Source organism: Eptatretus burgeri, chromosome 15, assembly GCF_056783735.1.
Source record: "Eptatretus burgeri isolate ZD-2024b chromosome 15, Ebu_testis_v1, whole genome shotgun sequence".
In the NCBI taxonomy this organism is placed as follows: Eukaryota; Metazoa; Chordata; class Myxini; order Myxiniformes; family Myxinidae; genus Eptatretus; species Eptatretus burgeri.
Window position 1 is genome coordinate 47,713,864 of NC_140975.1, and position 20,363 is coordinate 47,734,226.

The window sequence follows — 20,363 nt, forward strand, 5'->3', positions numbered from 1 at the left end:
GTATCAAAAAACAAAAACCTTATGGATGAAGCTTTAGAAAGAAAAGATAAGACCATCTGTAATATGCAAGGAGAAATTTGTATTTTTTTCAACAACCCTAATGATGTAAATCCTGATGAAATCAAGGATGTTACTATATCAGGTGAAATGACATTTCGTTCAATAGTAGTTAAGGATCATTTTAAAATTACCTTTCATATAAAAAATGTTGTCGTTGAATCTGGTAATGAAAAAAAGTATGTAGATATCGATGGTAATATTATTAAATATGAGTCAATATGCAACTGAAAGTATAGATGAATTTCAGTTTAAGTAAAGTTTTACTTTATAAATATGCTAGACTTCCCTGATTCTCCATATGACAAATTTGAGAATTGTCCTGCGTGTGAAAGACGGGGTTTAAACACAGAGTCAAAAGCCTATAAACAATGTATATTCTGTGATTATCTTCTAATTAATGATCAAAAAATTTAAAAAGGAAAATAATTATTTTAGATTTACACCAAAAATGAATTATTTTACAAGATTGATTAGAGAAATGAATGTAAAGTATGAGGGTGATAACACACCTTTCCTTACAAGGGAAGAAACTGAACGTATTAGCGAAATGTTCAAAGGATTGTTGTTATATATTATTCATGGATGTGATTTTCAGGGAAATATCAACACAAGTTATTGCATAAATAAAATAATGGATTATCTTGAAATTAAACCTGAACTTAGGATAAAATATAGTTTCTAAAAAAGCCAATAATAAATTAAATAACCTGTTTTCCAAATATATAAATGAATGATTTTTTTTACCCATTTGGGAAAATAAGATAAAATTTAACAATCATAAAAATCTTCCAAATTCATTAAGGTGTCTCATAGTTGGTTCAAGCGGATGTGGAAAAACCTGCTTACTTTTGAAGATGCTCCTGACTCCCAACTTTTTAGATTATGATAATTTAATAGTTTTCACAAAGTCGAGTTTTCAACCAGAGTATCAACTACTCTCACAAGGTTTTAATGCTGGTCTTCAAAAAGAAGATATAATCGGTTTATTTAAACTTCAAAAAAACCTAAATGATTATAACATTGAAGATATAATTCAACTATTTTGGATACACAGAGATGTAAAAATAAATCAAAACCGATAACTTGTATTCTTAGTGATAATACGGATGATATACCGTCTCCCCAAGATTTGGATAAATAAAAAAGAACCTCGTTATCTTTGATGATTGTGTTAATGAGAGAAACCAAACGGTAATGGAGAGCTACTACTCAAGAGGGAGACATTCTTCTTGTAATTGTATTTATCTTCGTCAATCGTACTTTCAACTTCCTCGTCGTTCCATCAGAAACAATGCTAACACTTTTATTTTACTCAAGTTAAATTCAATAGATATAAATAATTTTTGGAGAGATAATTGTTCTACATTATGTAGTAAAAAGGAATTTGGGGATTACATGAAGCACACGACTGAAAAATATAAATATATTGTTGTGAAACAAGATGACATATTAAGGGATATATTTTTTGTTTTGTAAACAATTACATATATAAATGAAAACTATTATTATAAATCTTGTGGGTAAATCTGCTTCTGGAAAAAAACTTTCATAAATCAAGGTTCTTGTGTAGTACAAATGAGAATATTGTAAATTTACTTAAAAAACACCCCGTGATACGCATTGTATCAACAACAGCGAGAGCAATAAGAGCTGGAGAAGTAAAAGGTGAAGATCATCACTATATTTCAGTGGAGGAACATATGCGATTGAGGAATGAAGGTCAAATATTTGAGGAGGTTTCTCTTGGTACAACAAAATATTCACATTGTAAGAGTGAGTTAAGGAAACTAAAATCTGGTGGTCTTGGGATATTAGACACGAATCCAGATGGAACGATACAAATTATTAAACATCTGAGTGGAGTGAAGGTTTTATCATTTGGTTTTGATGTTGATGAAGAAACTCAACGCAAACGTATGAAAAGCAGAGATGCAAGTATGAGTGAAGAAGAAATTACAACTCGTATTGATGTTAATAAAGAATTTGATGAAATATTTAAAGAAAAGGATTTATTTGAACACATCAACTTGGATGATGAAGAAAAGGAAAATTTCCCTGTTGATCTTTACAATTCATTAAATGATATTTTCCAATAAATAAATGGATGCGAAAGAAAGAGCAAGAAGATTTAAGGAACATCAAGAGTTGGTTTCAAAAGTTGTAAAACAACAGGAAGACATAAAGAAGAAACGCAGACAGAAACTAATGGGCGAAGAAGCATTTGAAAGAAATCAAGAGAAATTTTTTAAACCACTTTTAAAAACTTCCCAAGAAAAAAATGAAAGATGTTTCCACAGTTCCCACAGTAGAATATACTGAAAAACTTCAAATGTTAAAAGATTTTGATCAAATGACGGAGGAAGAATTAGAGCATTAAGGAGAATTAGAATATGATGATGAAGGTTTATTTCAACAACTGGAAGAGATTAATCGACCCCCTGATTATATTGTGAATGCTCTTCAAAACAATGAATATTCAGCGGATTCAAAAACCAAAGCAGGACTCATTCCAACAGAACAACCAGCAATATTTCATCTTGTTCAAGAAAAGGTATTGATATTTAATGATGAATTAAGGTTCTTGGGTTCTACTCAACCCCCTGTTAAACTAACTCCGAGATTAATGTTTCTTCTCACAAAAGATGGAAGACAAGGTTCAACTGTGAGGGATGAATCAAAGTATATTGATAAACCATTGGATATGAAAAATAATGATGATAGAGTATATATTGATCTGCTGAACACTCTTAATTATAGGGTTAGTATTTCTGGTAAAAGTAGAAAAAATGAGGAGAAACACATTATTCAGGCTTAAGTATCGTTGGTTCAGGTATTAGTTTTCTTCCAAATGACCCATCGCAATTAGTTAATAGACTGTTTTTGTTGTTAGGTAGTCAGAAGGCTGGAAATAACAATTGTTTTAATGAGGCATCGGCCATTTTAGACCAGTTGATGAACATGAAAATAATTAATAAATCTCAATATAAAGACATTTTATCTCATATTAAATAAGATGAGAAGCACAATCCTGAGTTTTAATTTCACAACAAGCGACCACACATCTTCATTCCCATACCCACTACAACTTGACACAACAAAAGAATATGAGGCATCTTTATTGTCCATGGAAACCTATAATACCTTATTTAATATAACTGATAAAAATGACAAGTTTAGTTATAATCCCGGAAGTGGATACAAAACGATGACAGTCTCACCCGGAGCATATGAGATTTCTCAAATATCTTCCGAAATTTCTCGTCTTATGAAAGAACAGGGTGATGAACCAAAAAATATTGTTATAGACATTCAAAAACATACTTCAAAATCAACGATTAAAGTTAAAAATAACTACAAGGTTGATTTCACAATTGATAATTCATTTAGAGAGTTATTGGGTTTCTCCTCAAAAAAGATTGAAACTAATGGGACGTTTTACAGTGATAATGTCATTCAAATATCCTCAGGAATAAACTCGGCATTAATTTACTGTGATTTGATTGATGGTGCTTATAATGATGGAATAAAAACAAATAAAATATTTTCATTCAGTGCATACTCAACCCCAATTGGTTATAAATTCAACATGGAACCCAAAAAATTGGTTTATCTCCCTGTGTCAGGAAAAAAACATAAACAGAGTAAATTTTAGGATAACCGACCAAGATAATTGTATGATTTCTTTTAATGGGGAAGTTATATCCATCAGAATTCACCTACGTGAAGTTTTCTAATAAATAAATACGATGGTTATTGTGAGGAAACACGAGTTGGGAAAATTTAAAATAATTACAGGGGAAGGGATGTTCCTTTCCCCACACTACAAGAGTGAAGGTATGCATCTTGGTAGAGGATATTATAAACCTAAGAGACAAAGGGATGTTTGACATCAATTTAGAGGAGATGGGATAATTGATGCTCTAATGGGTATCGACTCAACTATTCTTAAACATAAAGACCTAATTGGTTCAACTGCTTCTGCTGTGGGAAATGTAGCAGGTGCTGTAAAGAGCATAAAAGATGCCCATAAGGAGTCTCATAAATTACAAGCAATTAAAGAAATTAAGAAAGGCAAAACTCAGTTGTCCCCCAAAGAACAACAGAAAATAATTTGAATACTTGGATCAGCGTTTCAAAAGTTTTAACATCTTTTTTTCCTAAATAAATACAAGTATGGAAGCAATTGATAGTATCTATGATTTGGATGATACTATTATTATCTCAAACTCCACTAAAAAAGAAGATTACTTCAAGGTAAATGCAATAACTGGAACAGACTGGAATGCAAATGGTACAAAAAGTTTTGAAATAATTAATGAACAAACCTATTTGAATCTATCCGAAAGTTTCTTGTGTAAATTTAAATTCACTAAGGCTGGGAATAACACAAACGCTACACTCGTAAATGATTTCTTCTGGAAAATGTTTGATAGTGTGCGTTTGTACATTGGAACACAAGAAGTTGAAGCGGTTGATTTATGTCTCTGCTGTATCTGAAATGATGAAATTTACACTCTATACATTCAGTGATAGAATGGGAAAGGGGTCTGTCAAAGGTTTTATTCCTGATATGTCAACGGGAACAACCACAGACCCTGGATATACTCAAAGGAAAGGAGCGTATAATGATGATGCAAAAGCAGTTAACAGTTTTACTGTGGCAGTTCCTCTTAAAGGTATATTTGGATTTTGTGATCATGATAAAGTTCTGTATGGTCTTAAAATTAGATTTCAAGTCCAAAGGAATGATAATGAAAATAGATTGCTTTTTGGTGTTGGTAGTGCTTTTGGTGAGCAGAATAAATTTGTAATTGATGAAATGAGTTGGTGTATTAGTGAATATACTCCGAATCTTAAAACAGAAGAGATGTTGAATAGAAGACTTAACTCAAAGAAACCACTCAGTGTATCATACCTCAAAAGATGTCAACACGTTAAACTCAACCAAACTACTTAGACGTGGAATTTGGGTGTTCTGGAAGGAAAGCCACGATATCTGTGGATCATTTTTAAAAAGCCAGATGGTGATACTGCGACTGATAAGAATAATGCATTGAGTGATAATGCTAAGGTGAAACAACTTCGCGTTTCTCTAGATGGAACATTTTATCCACGAGATAGATTGGAAATTAATTGGGAAAAATTGATTTTGCTGAAGCAAGCAAGTCTTACCAAAAGGTGTGTGAAAGTAATGGAAATAAAGAACCTATTTTGGATATGACAGCATTTAAAAGTTTGTATACAATCTATGCGTTTGACCTGAGCGCTCAAAAGGAAACTATAAAGTCTAATCGAGTGGATACTTCCCTATACATTGAAAGAGGAGAGAGTGAAGAAGTTGATACATATTGTTTGCTTTTGGAAGAAACAGAATTGCAGATTAATACAGATAATGGTGTTATGATTCGTCTCACATAATTTTTTGTGAAATAAATGAGTGGCAAAGCACCAACTGGGGTATATGTTAATCAAATGAATCTTCATGAACTATCATCTTGTGTTCAAAATCAAAAGCCTTGTACGATTAATGTTAATACAATTCAGAGAAAAGGAGCAGTAAGAATTGATGTTTTGCTCACAAGAGAACAGGTTAAAATCTTGAATGATACTGGCTCACTTAAAATTAAAATGACAAAACCAATGTTGAAAAAATATTCAATAAGAGAGACGAGTGGAGGATTTCTCCCATTTCTAATTCCTTTATTTGCTGGTTTAAGTGCGGTTGGAGCATTGACGGGTGGTATTTCAACAGCGGTGAAAACTGCCAATGAGAGGAAGGCTCAACTCCAGGCTCAAAAAGAATTGGAAAGACATAACAAAGAGTTGGAGAAACAAATTAGTGGAAGTGGTGTAATTGTAGATTTTGCTGAAAAACTTGAAGGTCTGCCTGATAAAGCGAGATTGTTAGTTGGAAATATGCTTTCTTCTATCGCACAAGCAGGTGTAAAATTAACTAAAAGAGGTAATGGATTATATCTTTCTCATAAATAAATGAGCATTGATGAGTGGTTTAAAGAATTTGGAAAGAATACAACATCAAATTTACAACTTGTCAAATATTGTAAGAAATTAAAAATTTATAATGTGGTTATTTGTATGAGAGATGAATTAACAAATGTGCCTAAACTTCTTCTTCTTCTTCTTCTTCTTTCGGCTGCTCCCGTTCGGGGTCGCCACAGCAGATCATCCGTATGATCCGCATAGTAATTTGGCACATGTTTTACGCCGGATGCCCTTCCTGACGCAACCCTGGTCGCCTCTTACGACACAGGGATATGGTACACCTATTTTAACCGGGGTATACACCGGCCCAGTATACTGGTACTCATTTCGCCGACCCCGGAAGGATGACAGGCTGAGTTAACCCCCTGGTGTATTAATTCAGTGGCTCAACGGGGCTTGAACTCAGGACCTTTTGGATCCCAAGCCGCTGCCCTAACCACTGCACCAACACCAGGCTCACAAATGTGCCTAAACATACAAAGAATATTATTATGAACTTCGAAGATAATAATGGGAACGGTTCTCATTTGGTTTGTATTTTTAATAGTCAAGACAAATATTATTTTGATAGTTTTGGTCTTCCACCACCTGTTGAAGTCATAAAATTCTTACAGAATGGTGTTTATCAAACATTTCAAGTCCAAGAATTAAATTCCAAGTGTTGTGGTCAATTATGTCTGTATGTGTTATTTCAACTCAACAAAAATAAAAAATTTTATGACATTATTTTTAATCTAATATAAATGACTTATGTTGCTAAAGATGGTTCTATCTTTGGTGTATCCCAAGAACTGGATATTGATTTATCAAATTATTACACAAAGGCACAGGCTGAATGACATAAATATAATATAACCAAAATATTAACATGAAAAATGCTTATAAATGAAAAAATTATCCAAGCCCGACTGATGCGAATGACTTGGTGAGATTAAGCGATTTATCACAATATATATCCTTGAATAAAACGGCTGTGTATTCCAAAGATACAGAAGTGTTGATTTTATCTCCAGGTCATATAGAATTCACAGTTCGAATTAAAATAAATTTTTATAAAGAAGGGCTTATCGTTTGTATGAGAAAAGAACAATGGGGGTATGATATGAATGATTTAGGGTATAATTGGTCATTTAACATTGACCTAGAAGACCTGGAACAATTAAATCAGTCTCGTAAGGAAGAATATTATCCACTTGGTATCGAGAATGAGTTTTGTGGAGCCACGATTAGTAAACAACAAATAAAAGAATTTAATAAGGGTAAATATAATCATGGTTTTGCCCTCGTTTAGATCATGAAAACAGAAAAAACAGGATTATATATAATAAGTAAGGAAATACAAAATGATTTAACTATGGGAAGATGGGGAGGTGTTTCGTGCCATAATATTATTCTGTCATATATTTCTAATACATAAATGACAGCAAGAAGGCTTCAAGAAAATTATCATTTCTGTGTCCAAGCATACCTTCAAGAAAAGGGTATTCAGTATTTTAATAAATATGTTCTACAACATAAGAATGAGGTATTTTCAATAAAAGATTGGCATTATGCTGATGTTGATAAACCGACAACTTTAGATTTAATTAGAATGTTAAATAATGAAAAAATTATAAAGTTAAGAAAAGTTAAGGCTCTTTTAGAAATTCAAAATAAATTTTATTGGTTTCCTGTTGTAAAAAAAATTATTTTGGATGCAGGAATAACAAGAAATCCTGATTAATATATGTATGATATTCTATGGGGTGTAAGTGATTCAAGGATAGTAAGGGATGAGGAAGGAGTTGAAGAAGAGAGGGAAGAGGATTTAAAGGAGAATAGAGAGAAGAAAGAGGAGGAGAGGGAGACGAGAGAGAGAAGAGAGAGGGAGGAAAGGGAGAAGAGAGAGGAATGGGAGAAGAGAGAGAGAGAGGAAAGGGAGAAGAGAGAGAAGAGAGAGAGAGGGAGGAAAGAGAGAGAATGAATAAATATCAAAATATGGAAACCAGTGAGATTAAAAAAGAGATTAGGGGTATTACAGAAAATAACTCAACCCACCGAGGAGGAAAACGAAGAATTGACAAGTCTATTTGCAATATTTTCGACAAGACGATTGACATCGGCAAGATATTCATTTCAATTCAAGTTTTTCATTTTTTTTCTTAAATCAATGGAGGAGAGAGTGAAGGCATTTCTAAGGATTCTTTATGTTTTAAAAATCAAGATTCAAATGTGCATGTTGGAAACTAAAAAGGTTTTTGCACTCTGCGGGAATTTTTCTCATAAATAAATGAGTTATTGTCTCAAATGTAAAAAGAAAACTAATACTAAAAATATTTCATATATTAAAAGAAAAATAACAGGGTTATACAAAAAGGTATATGTTCGGTGTGTGGTTCAAAAAAAAAATCAATTAACCTCCAAACACAAACTCGGAGGAGATATACAAAAGTTTTTCTCAGGAAATAAATTTACAAATACTGGAATACCAGGGCAATTACATCTACTAGGGTATTCTTTCTGTGGTCCAGGCACAAACTTGGATAAAAGATTAGATGAGGCAGACAATCCTAAATCATGGAGTAAACCCATCAATAGAGTTGATGAAGTGTGCATGAGACACGATATTGATTATGGGAATACCACAACTTTGGAAGAAAAGCATGTAGCCGATAGAGAAATGTTGTATAATTTGTCTCTGATACAAAATCCAACCTTGAGAGAAAAAGTTGATCGGTTCATTGTGAAGAAGATGATCAGTGCTAAATTGAAACTTGGACTTGGAAATTCAAAAAACTTATAGGCTCTAATGATGTCATTAAGACTGAAGAGCAATTAGCTGATGAATTACATAAACCAATATTCACAAAGTTTCGTAGAAGGAAGGTTTATTCCAAGGAAGTTGATTATATCTGGTCTGCTGATTTGATTAACTCAATAATGATAAGGGGTACAAGTATGCTTTAACCGTTATTGATTTGAGTAGATACGCATGGGTTGTCCCTTTAAAAAACAAAACAGGTAATACTCTTCTGTTAGCCTTTCAACAGATATTTAATAAAAGTAAGAGAAAACCTAAAAAATTGTGGACTGATTAGGGTAGAGAGTGTTATAACAAGACATTTCTGAATTTTCTAAAAAATAACAGTATTACATTATACAGTACCTTTAATGAAGGGAAGGCTGTTGTTGAACATTTTAAGTGTACCTTAAAAGAGACTATATAAAAAATTCACAACAATGGTCATCTTTTATTCAAGATATTGTGGATAAGTATAATGACATGATTCACACGTCAACGGATATGAAACCATCACAAACATTTACAAAATTAAAATATGAAAAAGAGATTAATATCAGAAAACCTAAGTTCAAAGTTGGTGATATCGTAAGAATATATAGGTGGAAATCTCATTTTGAAAAAGGTTATATTAAACGATGGACGAACGAACTTTTTAAAATTGTTTATGTCATAGATACGGTTCCTTGGACTTATAAGATATATGATTTAGAAGGGGAAGAGATTTTAGGTTCATTTTATTCACAGGAATTACAAAAGACAAAACGAAGCAGATAATACCCATGGGAGCAATGGGTTGGTCCTTAACTCCCTCCTACTATACACCGTTGCGGACACTCGACGGCCAAGTCCGAGGTGTATAACAGTATATAATGTGTGTGAAGGGGGACGTTCTTAGATCTGTGAACCCCAAACACGGAATCCTCAACTGAATAGTCAAGGCTTAACTTTTGTTTGTTGGTGTGTGTGTGTGTGTGTGCAATGGGAGCAATGGGTTGGCGCTTCACTTCCTCCTACTATACATCGTTGTGGACACTCGAGGGCCAAGTCCGAGGTGTATAACAGTATATAATGTGAGTGAAGGGGGACGTTCTTAGATCTGTGAACCCCAAACATGGAATCCTCAACTGAATAGTCAAGGCTTAACTTTTGTTTGTTGGTGTGTGTGTGTGTGTGTGTGCAATGGGAGCAATGGGTTGGCGCTTCACTCCCTCCTACTATACATCGTTGTGGACACTCGAGGGCCAAGTCCGAGGTGTATAACAGTATATAATGTGAGTGAAGGGGGACGTTCTTAGATCTGTGAACCCCAAACACAGAATCCTCAACTGAATAGTCAAGGCTTAACTTTTGTTTGTTGATGTGTGTGTGTGTCCCAACCCTCACATTCAAAATCTCAACCCCAACCCCCCAACACAATGTCTTTTTCAAAATGAGATTTCCACCTATATATATTTTTTTCGGTTTTTTTTTCTCTTCTTCCAATTCTGTCTTTTCAGGCTTTCAGGTTTGATGATGTTGAAAGGGGGAGTAAGTCTGCACTTTCTTCCCAGAACTAACAATATTTATTTTTTATGTTTTTTTCTCTTTTTCCAATTCTGTCTTTTAAGGCTTTCAGGTTTGATGACGTGGAAAGGGGGAGTAAGAACTTTCTTGATAGGTTTAGATCCCAAAGAGTTGTAGCATTTCAAGTCTCCAAAATAAACCCAACTTTCCAAGTCTCCAAGGTATAACCACATTCTTGTTGAGTTTCCAAGATACGTATCACATTGTGAGTTATCAAGCCAGAACCCACATTTCAAGTCTCCAAAAATATAACCATCTTTCCAAGATTCCAAGGTAGAATCACAATTTCCAGAAATATTGTGGGTTTCGGTGATAGATCTCACATAGTATAACTATGGATCATCAAGGAAAACTCCATTTTTCCAATTTTTATGGGTTTCAGTGATAGATCTCACATAGTATAACTGTGGATCATCAAGGAAAACTCCATTTTTCCAATTTTTGTGGGTTTCAGTGATAGATCTCACATAGTATAACTGTGGATCATTAAGGAAATCTCCATTTTTCCAATTTTTATGGGTTTCAGTGATAGATCTCACATAGTATAACTGTGGATCATCAAGGAAAACTCCATTTTTCCAATTTATATGGGTTTCAGTGATAGATCTCACATAGTATAACTGTGGATCATCAAGGAAATCTCCATTTTTCAAAATGTCTGAAAATTGTGAGTGTCCAAGGTAAAACTTGTATTCTGGCTCATCAAGGTATAACTTTTTCAGGCGGTATTGTCTTGATAACTCACAATGAGTACTGTTGTTGCAAAACTCTTTTTCAGGACTTTGCTGGTCTCCAAGGTATAACTCTTTGGTTGGATCATCAAGGACGAACTCGTTTTGTGGGTCTTGGTCGCTCATAAGGTCTTCAACCAAGCCAACAATTTTGCTCCAAGTTGTAGCAAAAGCAGTATTTTCATTTCGTATTTCAGATACAATTTCCTGTGAGAGAAAATAACAATGTATAAATCAAGTGATTTAATTATTAAATGAGTATGCTTCAATCAAAGTTTGAAAATAGGAAAATAAAATCTTACCTCAACAGATAAGAGGTTTGAATCCAGTTCATCAACTTGAAGGTTTAGTTCCATACAAGTAGTCAATCTCCAAGGAACCCCAAAGTAATCGCACTAAAGGTCTCGCTCGTTCTGTGGGTCTTGGTCGCTCACAAGGTCTTCAACCAAGCCAACAATTTCACCCAAAGTTGTGGCAAAATCGGTATTTTCAGATACAATTTCCTGTGAGAGAAAATAATAATGTATTAATTAAGTTATTTCATTATTAAATGAGTCGATGCTTAAATCAAACTGAAAATAGGGAAATAAAATCTAACCTCAATGGATAAGAGCTTTGAATCCAGTTCATCAACTTGAAGGTTTAGTTCCATACAAGTCGGAGAGTTCCAGGCAAGCACACAGCACACCATTGCCAGCAAAAAAAAATGTTTAAAATGGAGCCTGGGCTTGAGGCTTTTATAGGGAAAGACTGGTGGGTGTGGTTTCCTTTGGAAATTCCCTGGGCAAGCCCAGGCAAGCCTTCGTTGGGAAATTTTTCAAAACAATGACATTCCAGAATTTTCTAGTGATTTCTTTGTGACTCAGAGATGAACTGGAAATGATGTCAGAGTAGGCGGGGCTCAGCAAAAGTGGGTGGAGCTTATGAGAAGTGGGCGTGGCTTATGGAATACCTCATACAAAGTGGGTGGGGCTTAGGGAAAAGTGTGCGGGGCTAGGAAAAGTGGGCGTGTCTTCTGAAAATACCTCAGGAAAGTGGGCGGGGCTTATCAAAAGTGGGAGGAGCTTAAAGAAAAGTGGGTGGGGCACATAAAATTCCATTAAAAGTGGGCAGGGCTTATGAAAAGTGGGCGTGGTTTAACAAAAAATAACCTGTGGCTCAGGAGGTGGTCAAACAAGAGCATTAAGAGAAGTTTATTATTTCGTAATGGCACAAAAGGGGTATCTTAAAAAATATAAAGATTCAAATGTTTTGTTTTTAAATATTTTAGATGGGGATTATTGTGCAAAGAAAATTAAACTATTGAAGGAATTTGAGAATGAACAAATCTTTATAGGTTCAATGAGTGAGCTAAACAATATGCATTGGTTATTTGAAAAAGAGTGTCCCTCGGCTTACATGTTTCAGATATTTCTTTAGAATCACATTTAACAAATAACATTACTACTTTACGACTTGAACAAATCTTTATCTTATTGTATTGGTTATTTGAAAAAAAAAGTGTCCAGAGGTTAAAAGGGGAGACAAATAAATATACCTTGGGATAAAAAGGGGGTTTACTTTTTCGGGAAAAAAAATATGAATCGCTGAAAATCCCCCATTCATTTACATGGGGAAAAGTGAGCCAGAATCAGTATATTCACCCTACTAGTACCTATACCTGTTCTTCATACTGGAAGGGAATGGAGGTACAAAAATGAAGAATGCAATGGAAGGATTGTGAAATTTGTTTCTCTTCTTTGTTGCCTTTACAGGTTGCGATCAAGATCCAATCAAGGGAGTCACATTTGCAAGAAGACAAGGAAATGGTTTGTCTAAACTTGCAACAAGACAAATTTGAGTATTGTTTAACTTTCTTCTTTTTGTGATTTTGATTAAACTGGTCATTTTCCATTTTCCAAACAAACTTTATTTTTCACAAACATATCTGAACTTATATCGCCATTCAGTTCTGAATGTGTACAATGTAACTTAGGGTGCTTTTGGAGCCCCATGATTTAAAAAAGTTTTTGCATTAAACTTCTATCTACCCTCAGTTTGTTCCACTTCCTAATTGGACCACTCGTACAAAATTTGGTTGAAATCAATTATTGTCTCGGGGGTCCACGAGCCAATCAAAATTGTATCGCAAGTATATCATTTTAGGCAAAAGGCAGCTATATTTATGCAATGAGTTACTCTGAAAAATAATAGCTCCTGCATAATCATTCTGCATATTTGCCCTACTTAAGGTTATGTATAATCATTTTCACTGTTCATATCCACAAAATTAAGCATGAGGCAGCTATTTGATAGATATTGACATAATTAAAAAATAGCTGCCTTATGTTTTATTAAATACATTGGAGCTTATATTATAAATTGGCTACCATTTCTATATTTGAGTCATAGAAACCGAACAAAAGGCAGTGCAAGTCAAAAAATGACTTTTTCAAATTTTGAGAGAACCAATAACATGCATTAAAGCACTTCAATAATGAACGAATTGAAAATCCACAGTTTGAATCTTGGTACATGGTATTGCAGTCGTTCACAGTTCATATCAAAGGTGCCAAATTTCACAACACACCGAGACTCATGCTAATTGTCATTTGTAGATTTCCACTTGCGCAGGTTTGACATTTGTTTTCTGTCTTGCTCCACAACTTGTAACACATTTTGATAATGTTCTTCAGTTTTTGGCTGCTGCAAGAAAGTCCGAACTCAGTTTTACTCCACGCTCAGCACAATCATTTCCCACATTCATGGCATCAACATTAACAACAGAAGCTTGGTATGCAGCAAAGTTTGACCAGCTTCCAACATCCTCTGCAAGAAACTCATGGTCTATCTCTAGAATTTGAAGAGTGAACCAAGAATCTTGGCTGACTGAATCAGCAAGCGTAGTGGACCGATTGATGCCTGTAGGGAACTTTCGCTTCCCAAACCCAGTGTCAAAACGGTCACATGGCGTGTGTATAACCTCTGGAGGTTTAACAGTCAACAGTCTATCACCTGGTGCCCGTTTCTCCTCTTGTGGTACTTTGTTACTGAAGAGTGCGAGAGGTACCATCTCTGCAGTGAGGTACCAGAGATGGTGTTGAAACGCTCTGACTTCATTTATGGAAACCTTGGGATTCACAGCTTCATACATTAGCAGAGTGTGATACAGCTTCAAGTCATTCCAAGGTGCATCGACAGCAGAATTACATGTAATCCACCAGGAGCTGTAGACAATGGTAGCAAAAGTCACAAAGTCCTTCACTTTTGGCAGCTGGTGTTTCGTTGTAATTGTTCCTGGGGGGAGTTGGTTAATTGCAGCTTCCAACAGACAAATCTTGATGGAATATAACAGCTTTGCCATCCATCAGGCTTTGTGAAGAGCTCCAGGTCGCTTGAAGTTTATTGTGTCATTACCAGCCAAAAACACAAGACACAACTCTACAAACTCATGATGATCATCTCTGTGAAGATCTCACTGCAGAATAATGGATCCTATTTGAATAGCTGCCGTATGCACATAGTAGAGGACATAGCCCTCCAACTTCGGGCTACCGGTGGACCCCCTAAACAACTTCTGATTTCATTTAAATTTCACAGAGGTTATTATTTTCACTAATGGAACATTTTAAGACTAGGTAGAAGTTAATTGCTTTGTGTGAGGGCTCCAGAAGCACCCTAATGTAACTTGTAACAGTTTTTTTTCATTGTTGTTCTTGTGTGACTGGTGCAAATGTCACTTAAAATTTTTTTTTTTTCAGTTTCGCACAGAATTCTCCATTTTGAGAAAATTGAACCACTCAAACATTGGTAAGCTTTGAGATTGATCTTCTCCTTAAACGTTGACAAGGTAATAATGAGACAACAATGAAAATGTATCTACACGTGTTTAACTCTGCCAAAACATTTATTACTTCCTTACCTTGTGTTGTTCTGTTCTCTCAACATAGTGAAAGCAATCAACATTGGTGAAACCGAGAGAGCCTTGGTGTACATGCTTCTCGAATATGTTGAAGGCTGTAAGTTTCCTCCCACTGCTTCATTTCCTTTGTTTAATCACATCCTGTTCTTATCTTTTCATGAATACATGTTTGTTGGAATCTCACAACGCTTAATTTTGGAGACTTTTGTTTTATATACATGCATTGTCAAGGCTCATGGAAGAAGTCGTACATTGAACAGATGAGGACGTCACAAAACAAAAGCAACAGGGGGGGGGAGAGAGAGAGAGAGAGAGAAAGAGAGAGAGAGAGAGAGAGAGAGAGAGAGAGAGAGAGAGAGAGAGAGAGAGAGAGAGAGAGAGAGAGAGAGAGAGGAGAGAGGAGGGTGGGGAGGGGAGGGGAGGGTAGAGGAGGTGGGGGGGGGTGGACACCAACAGCAGAATTGAAGACCACGATAGAGGGAGACCTGGACAAACAATGGGTGAGGGGTGTGGCAGGAAAGGACAAGATGGATACAGAAGGAAACTTTGAGGAGGCAAAAACTGTAAACTTGGAAGGAGGAGGGATTAGGGTGGGTTAACAAGGGTTGAAAAGATCATGGATTTGGATTGAGGGACAATTTGAGATGGTGGTGAACAGCTGTGCTTAATGAGCCATATGATCCCTGAAGCACAGCACCCATCAGAGGAATCATCGGAGTTTTCTTCCCCTTGTGTCTGTGTGTTGTCACGCAATCTCAATATCAGTGCTTTGCTTTCCATCTCCTGTTGCCTCTCTCTTCCATATGCTAAGACTTTGTAAACAAAAAGGGGTTTTACTCTGATGTTCATGCTGTTCCATTGTAAGTTGTTATTTTATTGTATGATTGGCCTTGAATTGGAAATGCAACATTTTAAAATCATTTTTGTGTCTGGCATAATGGCACAGAGGTTGTGCACTCACCTTTGAGCTGTCTCGCCTGGATTTGCTTCCCGATCTGACTATACACCTTTGGATTGGTGCTTAGCAGGTGGGATATTGCATCATTGAATGTACTTTTCCTTTGGAGGGACATTAAAGATTGATGTGCTGTGTTGTGTGTTAGCATTAGTTGGAGGACACTATTGATCCCACGGTGTCTTTCGAGAAGATGAGGTGAGCTTTCACCCGCAACCTGGCTACATTCCAAATTCCCACCCTAACCTGCAGGGGGAACGACGTCGGTGGCACAGCCATGCTCTCATCAATGATGTGAAAGATTAGCCTCATGCTGCACAAGAATGAATGAACTTAAATAAATTATTCTTCACCATACTGATAGAATGGAGTTTTATATTAATATTTGAGTTGTGTCAACCCTCTCAGCTGAGAATAAAACATTTGTGATGTTACCACGTGCAGGTACTCTGGATATCCTGTGTCTTTCCCGAGGATATTTTAATGAGGAGGAGGTGAGAGAAATCATGCACCAGGCAGTGTCGGCACTGGCATATATTCACTCACTCAATATCTGCCACAGAGACGTAAAGGTACGGTCATATTAAAACATCAGGATACTTTTGAAACGTGGCATTGGAATGGCATATGTTCAGTTTGAGCTACTTCACCATAGGTGACATTAGAATCGCAAGGTTTATTTACTTTTCAGTTTCATTAACTTTAAAAAGTTCAAAAAAAAATTTCACCTGTAGTTTAGAGAACCAGGGACTGGATTTCTCAATTTGTCAGGCCTGTTCATTCCCAACAAGGTGACATATATCATCATCACAGTAAAGAACCACATTCATTTCAGGAAAAAGTGATTTTCAAGAAAAATCAAAGTACTTATAATAGACGTGATTGTTTGACATCTGTAATCTGGGATATTTTCTCCCAAGATTAATACCCACTCCTTTCCAGTGCCATTCCTTCAAGTTGCATTCCCATTCCTTTATTTCCCCCTCTTATCTTTCCTTTCTCATTCACAGCCAAGGAATCTCATGTTGAGTAGCTCTGGTCAGCTAAAACTCATCGATTTTGGTTTGGCCACAACCTTTACCCCTGGAAAAAACATGACCAAATTCGTCAGCACATTACCCTTCATGGCACCAGAAGCCCTCGATGAACAACGGTATACACTAGTCGTGGACACGTGGAGCTTGGGGGTGGTGCTTCATAAATTACTTGTTGGAAACTTACCTTTCAATGGGTGTCATCAGAAGGTGAGTCAATTCAATGATAGCAAGTTATAACTCAAAGTGAAAAAACGTTGCAAGGTATATCAATGTAAACTCATTTTGGATGATCATCGTAAGAACGTTTTGGTCAAGTTTTCCTTTTTGACCAAAGTAAAATTTCGTTAATGGACATTTATCCAAAAAAATGTTCAACTTTCTTGGTCAAGTTTCCTTGACCAATTGATAATTCACTAATATATGTGCTGTGTGTGCATTTTCATTGCTCGCTTCTGCGAGAGGGGACACTTTTAACCTACCGTTACTAACATGAAATTCAATTTGTCTTTCAAACATAATTTTCAGCACCCAAACAAAAGTGGCAATTTCAAAATGGCTAACCTCAATAGTTGTTCTTTGATGCAAATCGGACTCACAAAAATATCAGAAATACGAGAAATATCTGTGGATGAGAAGTGTTGAGTTCCTCTCATTCCTCTCATCATACAAATGAGCGACGGCAGTCACACACCACACACACCACACACACCACACACACACACACACACACACACACACACACACACACACACACACACACACACACACACACACACACACACACACACACGCACACACACACAAACACACACACACACACACACACACACACACACACACACACACACACACACACACACACACACACACACACACACACACACACACTTCTCCTTTTAGCAAAAGATACAAAAATCCTCACCATAATTCACGGACCAGTGTTTGTGGGTTTATTTGTTTTTAGTGTTACTCCTACATTTCTGGCTCAATAACATCCAGACTTGCTAAAGAGGATCAGCATGACCCCAATTAATGCATAGGGGTGTTTTTATCTCTGACGGTGGTTTTAGGAGGGTGAGGGGGGGGGACACACAAATTCTCCACGTAAATGTGTATCGTGTCGTGCCACCTCCAGGTGGGGGAAGTTATTATGTCTTCACCATTTACAGAACAGTATTCCTGTCCCCACATTTTCCAGTGCAGTGAAGTGAGGTGTTTTGAATTCCAAGCAGTAGGGATGTTTTTGCTTCATGCATGTACTGTATATTGTTACGGCTGTGGAAATTCGCAATATACCATAAAGGGTCCTTAGATCAGTTATGACGCTAAGTTTATGTGCAGATAGTTCCCCACCGTTGTTTCAAGGGAATTCGTGTGATTCATCGGGCTGCGACTCTTTGAGATAGCCGTTTTTCTGTTCTGTCCTTATTTTGGACCATCCAAAGACTTCAAACGAAGGCCCCGTGAAAGGCCTACAACGGCGCGCGAGTTTTCCCGTCTTTTTTGCAGCGCCGGGACTGACGGGAGAGGCCGCGAGAGCTCGCTGGCGATCGGTGGATATGGGGTGTGAGGCGGCCGTGAGGAGGGAACGCCCCTTTTCGAGGAGCTTCTCGAAAGGGCTAGAGGAGGGGCGGAGCCAAAAAGGGGGTGGAGCGAAGAGGCGGAGCCCCACGCTATATAGGGTGGACTGAGCGTGGGCTCGGCCTCTCTCTTGTTGGACGTCGTGTTTGAGCTCCCTCTCGCTCCTGCCTGGATCATCGCGTTGGATTCTTCCTCTCTCCTGCCTGGATCATCGCATTGGATTCTTCCTCTCTCCTGCCTGGGACGTCGTGTTTGGACTCGTCGGGGTCTGGACGTTGTGTTTGGACTCGTCGGGCTCTGGACGTCGTGTTTGGACTCGTCGGGCTCTGGATCGTCGAAGTGGGCTCTGGATCGTCAAAGGCTCGTTTCTCCCTCTGGGCGCCAAGTCGTGAGGGTTGCGAGCAGTGGTCCCGGGTCGAGGCACGCACGAGAGGAGAGTGCCGGAGAGGGCTCCCCGACCGTCGCCCCTCGAGTGCTACGGTCTCGCGGGACCCGTTCGGTCTCCCAGGTCCTGTGTCATAAAGACCCAAGTGGTCCAGCCTGATCCCCTTGTCTGTGAGGGGGTCTTTTCTTTCCATTTATTTTGCTTTTGTACGACTGCTGTGGCACCGTGTCCCTATAAGTTAGACCTGTGTAAGTGACTGTATATTGCTCGTATTCGATGGTAACGCTTTCCTTCTATATTGCATGATTCCTTGCTTGTGTTGTGTGTGCAATATGTGCTTTGTAATAAATGTCCTTGTGTGAAATGTATCTCGTTCGTCGCGTCTTCTTTCCACATTGAAAGTGCCATCTTGCATCGCGGAATAAATTAGTAGTGGGTTTTGAACACCCGGGTAAAGAAGAGAATCTGATCCGTCGAGGTCGGCGATAACACCGCTCGGTTATCACTGTAGCACGGAACGGACCGCTTCAGCGGTTCGTGTCCTAGGCCGACCTGCGGCGAGGTACGATCGCCCGGTCGACTACTCGCGCAGGTACTTAGGTAGGTCAAATTTGGCGAGCAACCCTATCCTGCGCGGGTGGGCAATTGGCATGATCATGGTGAGGTTAAACCCCCACCCGTGACTGGCTCATGGCGGTAGTTCCAGGAGGGACACGACTGAATTGTCCGTCCGGTGGGCGACGCGGTCGCGATTCGAGTAACGTGGCCGATCGCACGCTGGGCGGGCCAGAATTCACAACAATATATGTATATATATACATATATATACGTATATATATACATATATATATATATATATATATATATATTGAGTGGTCGCGAGAGTACCCTTATTCTCAGTTTTTCTGTCTGTCTGTATGTATGAGGTGTGTTCAAAAAGTATCCAACCTTAATTTTTCGTGCGTAAACAAATGAAGCTTGGGAGGCGTGGTTTGGTGCACGTACTGTATGTAGGCGATCCTAATCCATATGCGTGAATATTTTTCCGCCTGCAGAAGCTGTCAGTCGCCGACAGACCGCCGATGAGTGAGGAAGTGTAAGTGAGTGCCATCGGATTTTCGTTTTTGACAAAATGACGGATCACTGTGGTCTCATCGCCAGTGATCACTGTGTTGAAGAAGTTGGGATCGCTGTTCACAGTCTCCAGCATGTCCTGTGCGATCTCCAAACGGAGTTGCTTCTGCTCGATCATTAGCAGCTTTGGCACGAACTTCGCTGAGATTCTCCTTTAGCCCAAATCCTCAGTCACAATGGAATGAACGGATCCAATGCTGATGCCCGCCTCGTCTGCAAGTTCTCTGATCG

The 20,363-nt window shown here is 37.5% G+C and overlaps 1 protein-coding gene and 1 pseudogene across 5 annotated transcripts in view; one reads left to right on the plus strand and one right to left on the minus strand.

Moving 5' to 3' along the window:
* LOC147012121 (uncharacterized) overlaps positions 1-20,363 on the plus strand; it is a 297,678-nt gene that overhangs the window by 222,285 nt on the left and 55,030 nt on the right. For 4 of the 5 annotated variants that reach the window (XM_085858432.1, XM_085858433.1, XM_085858435.1 and 1 more), the window contains exons 3-7: positions 12,894-12,947; positions 14,880-14,928; positions 15,069-15,137; positions 16,440-16,567; positions 17,006-17,239. In XM_085858432.1, the coding sequence (XP_085714558.1) occupies positions 12,894-12,947; positions 14,880-14,928; positions 15,069-15,137; positions 16,440-16,567; positions 17,006-17,239 (534 nt within the window). The remainder of the gene's footprint in view (positions 1-12,893; positions 12,948-14,879; positions 14,929-15,068; positions 15,138-16,439; positions 16,568-17,005; positions 17,240-20,363) is intronic. The other variant, XM_085858438.1, reaches the window with a different exon arrangement.
* LOC147012125 (uncharacterized) lies at positions 13,594-14,826 on the minus strand (annotated as a pseudogene).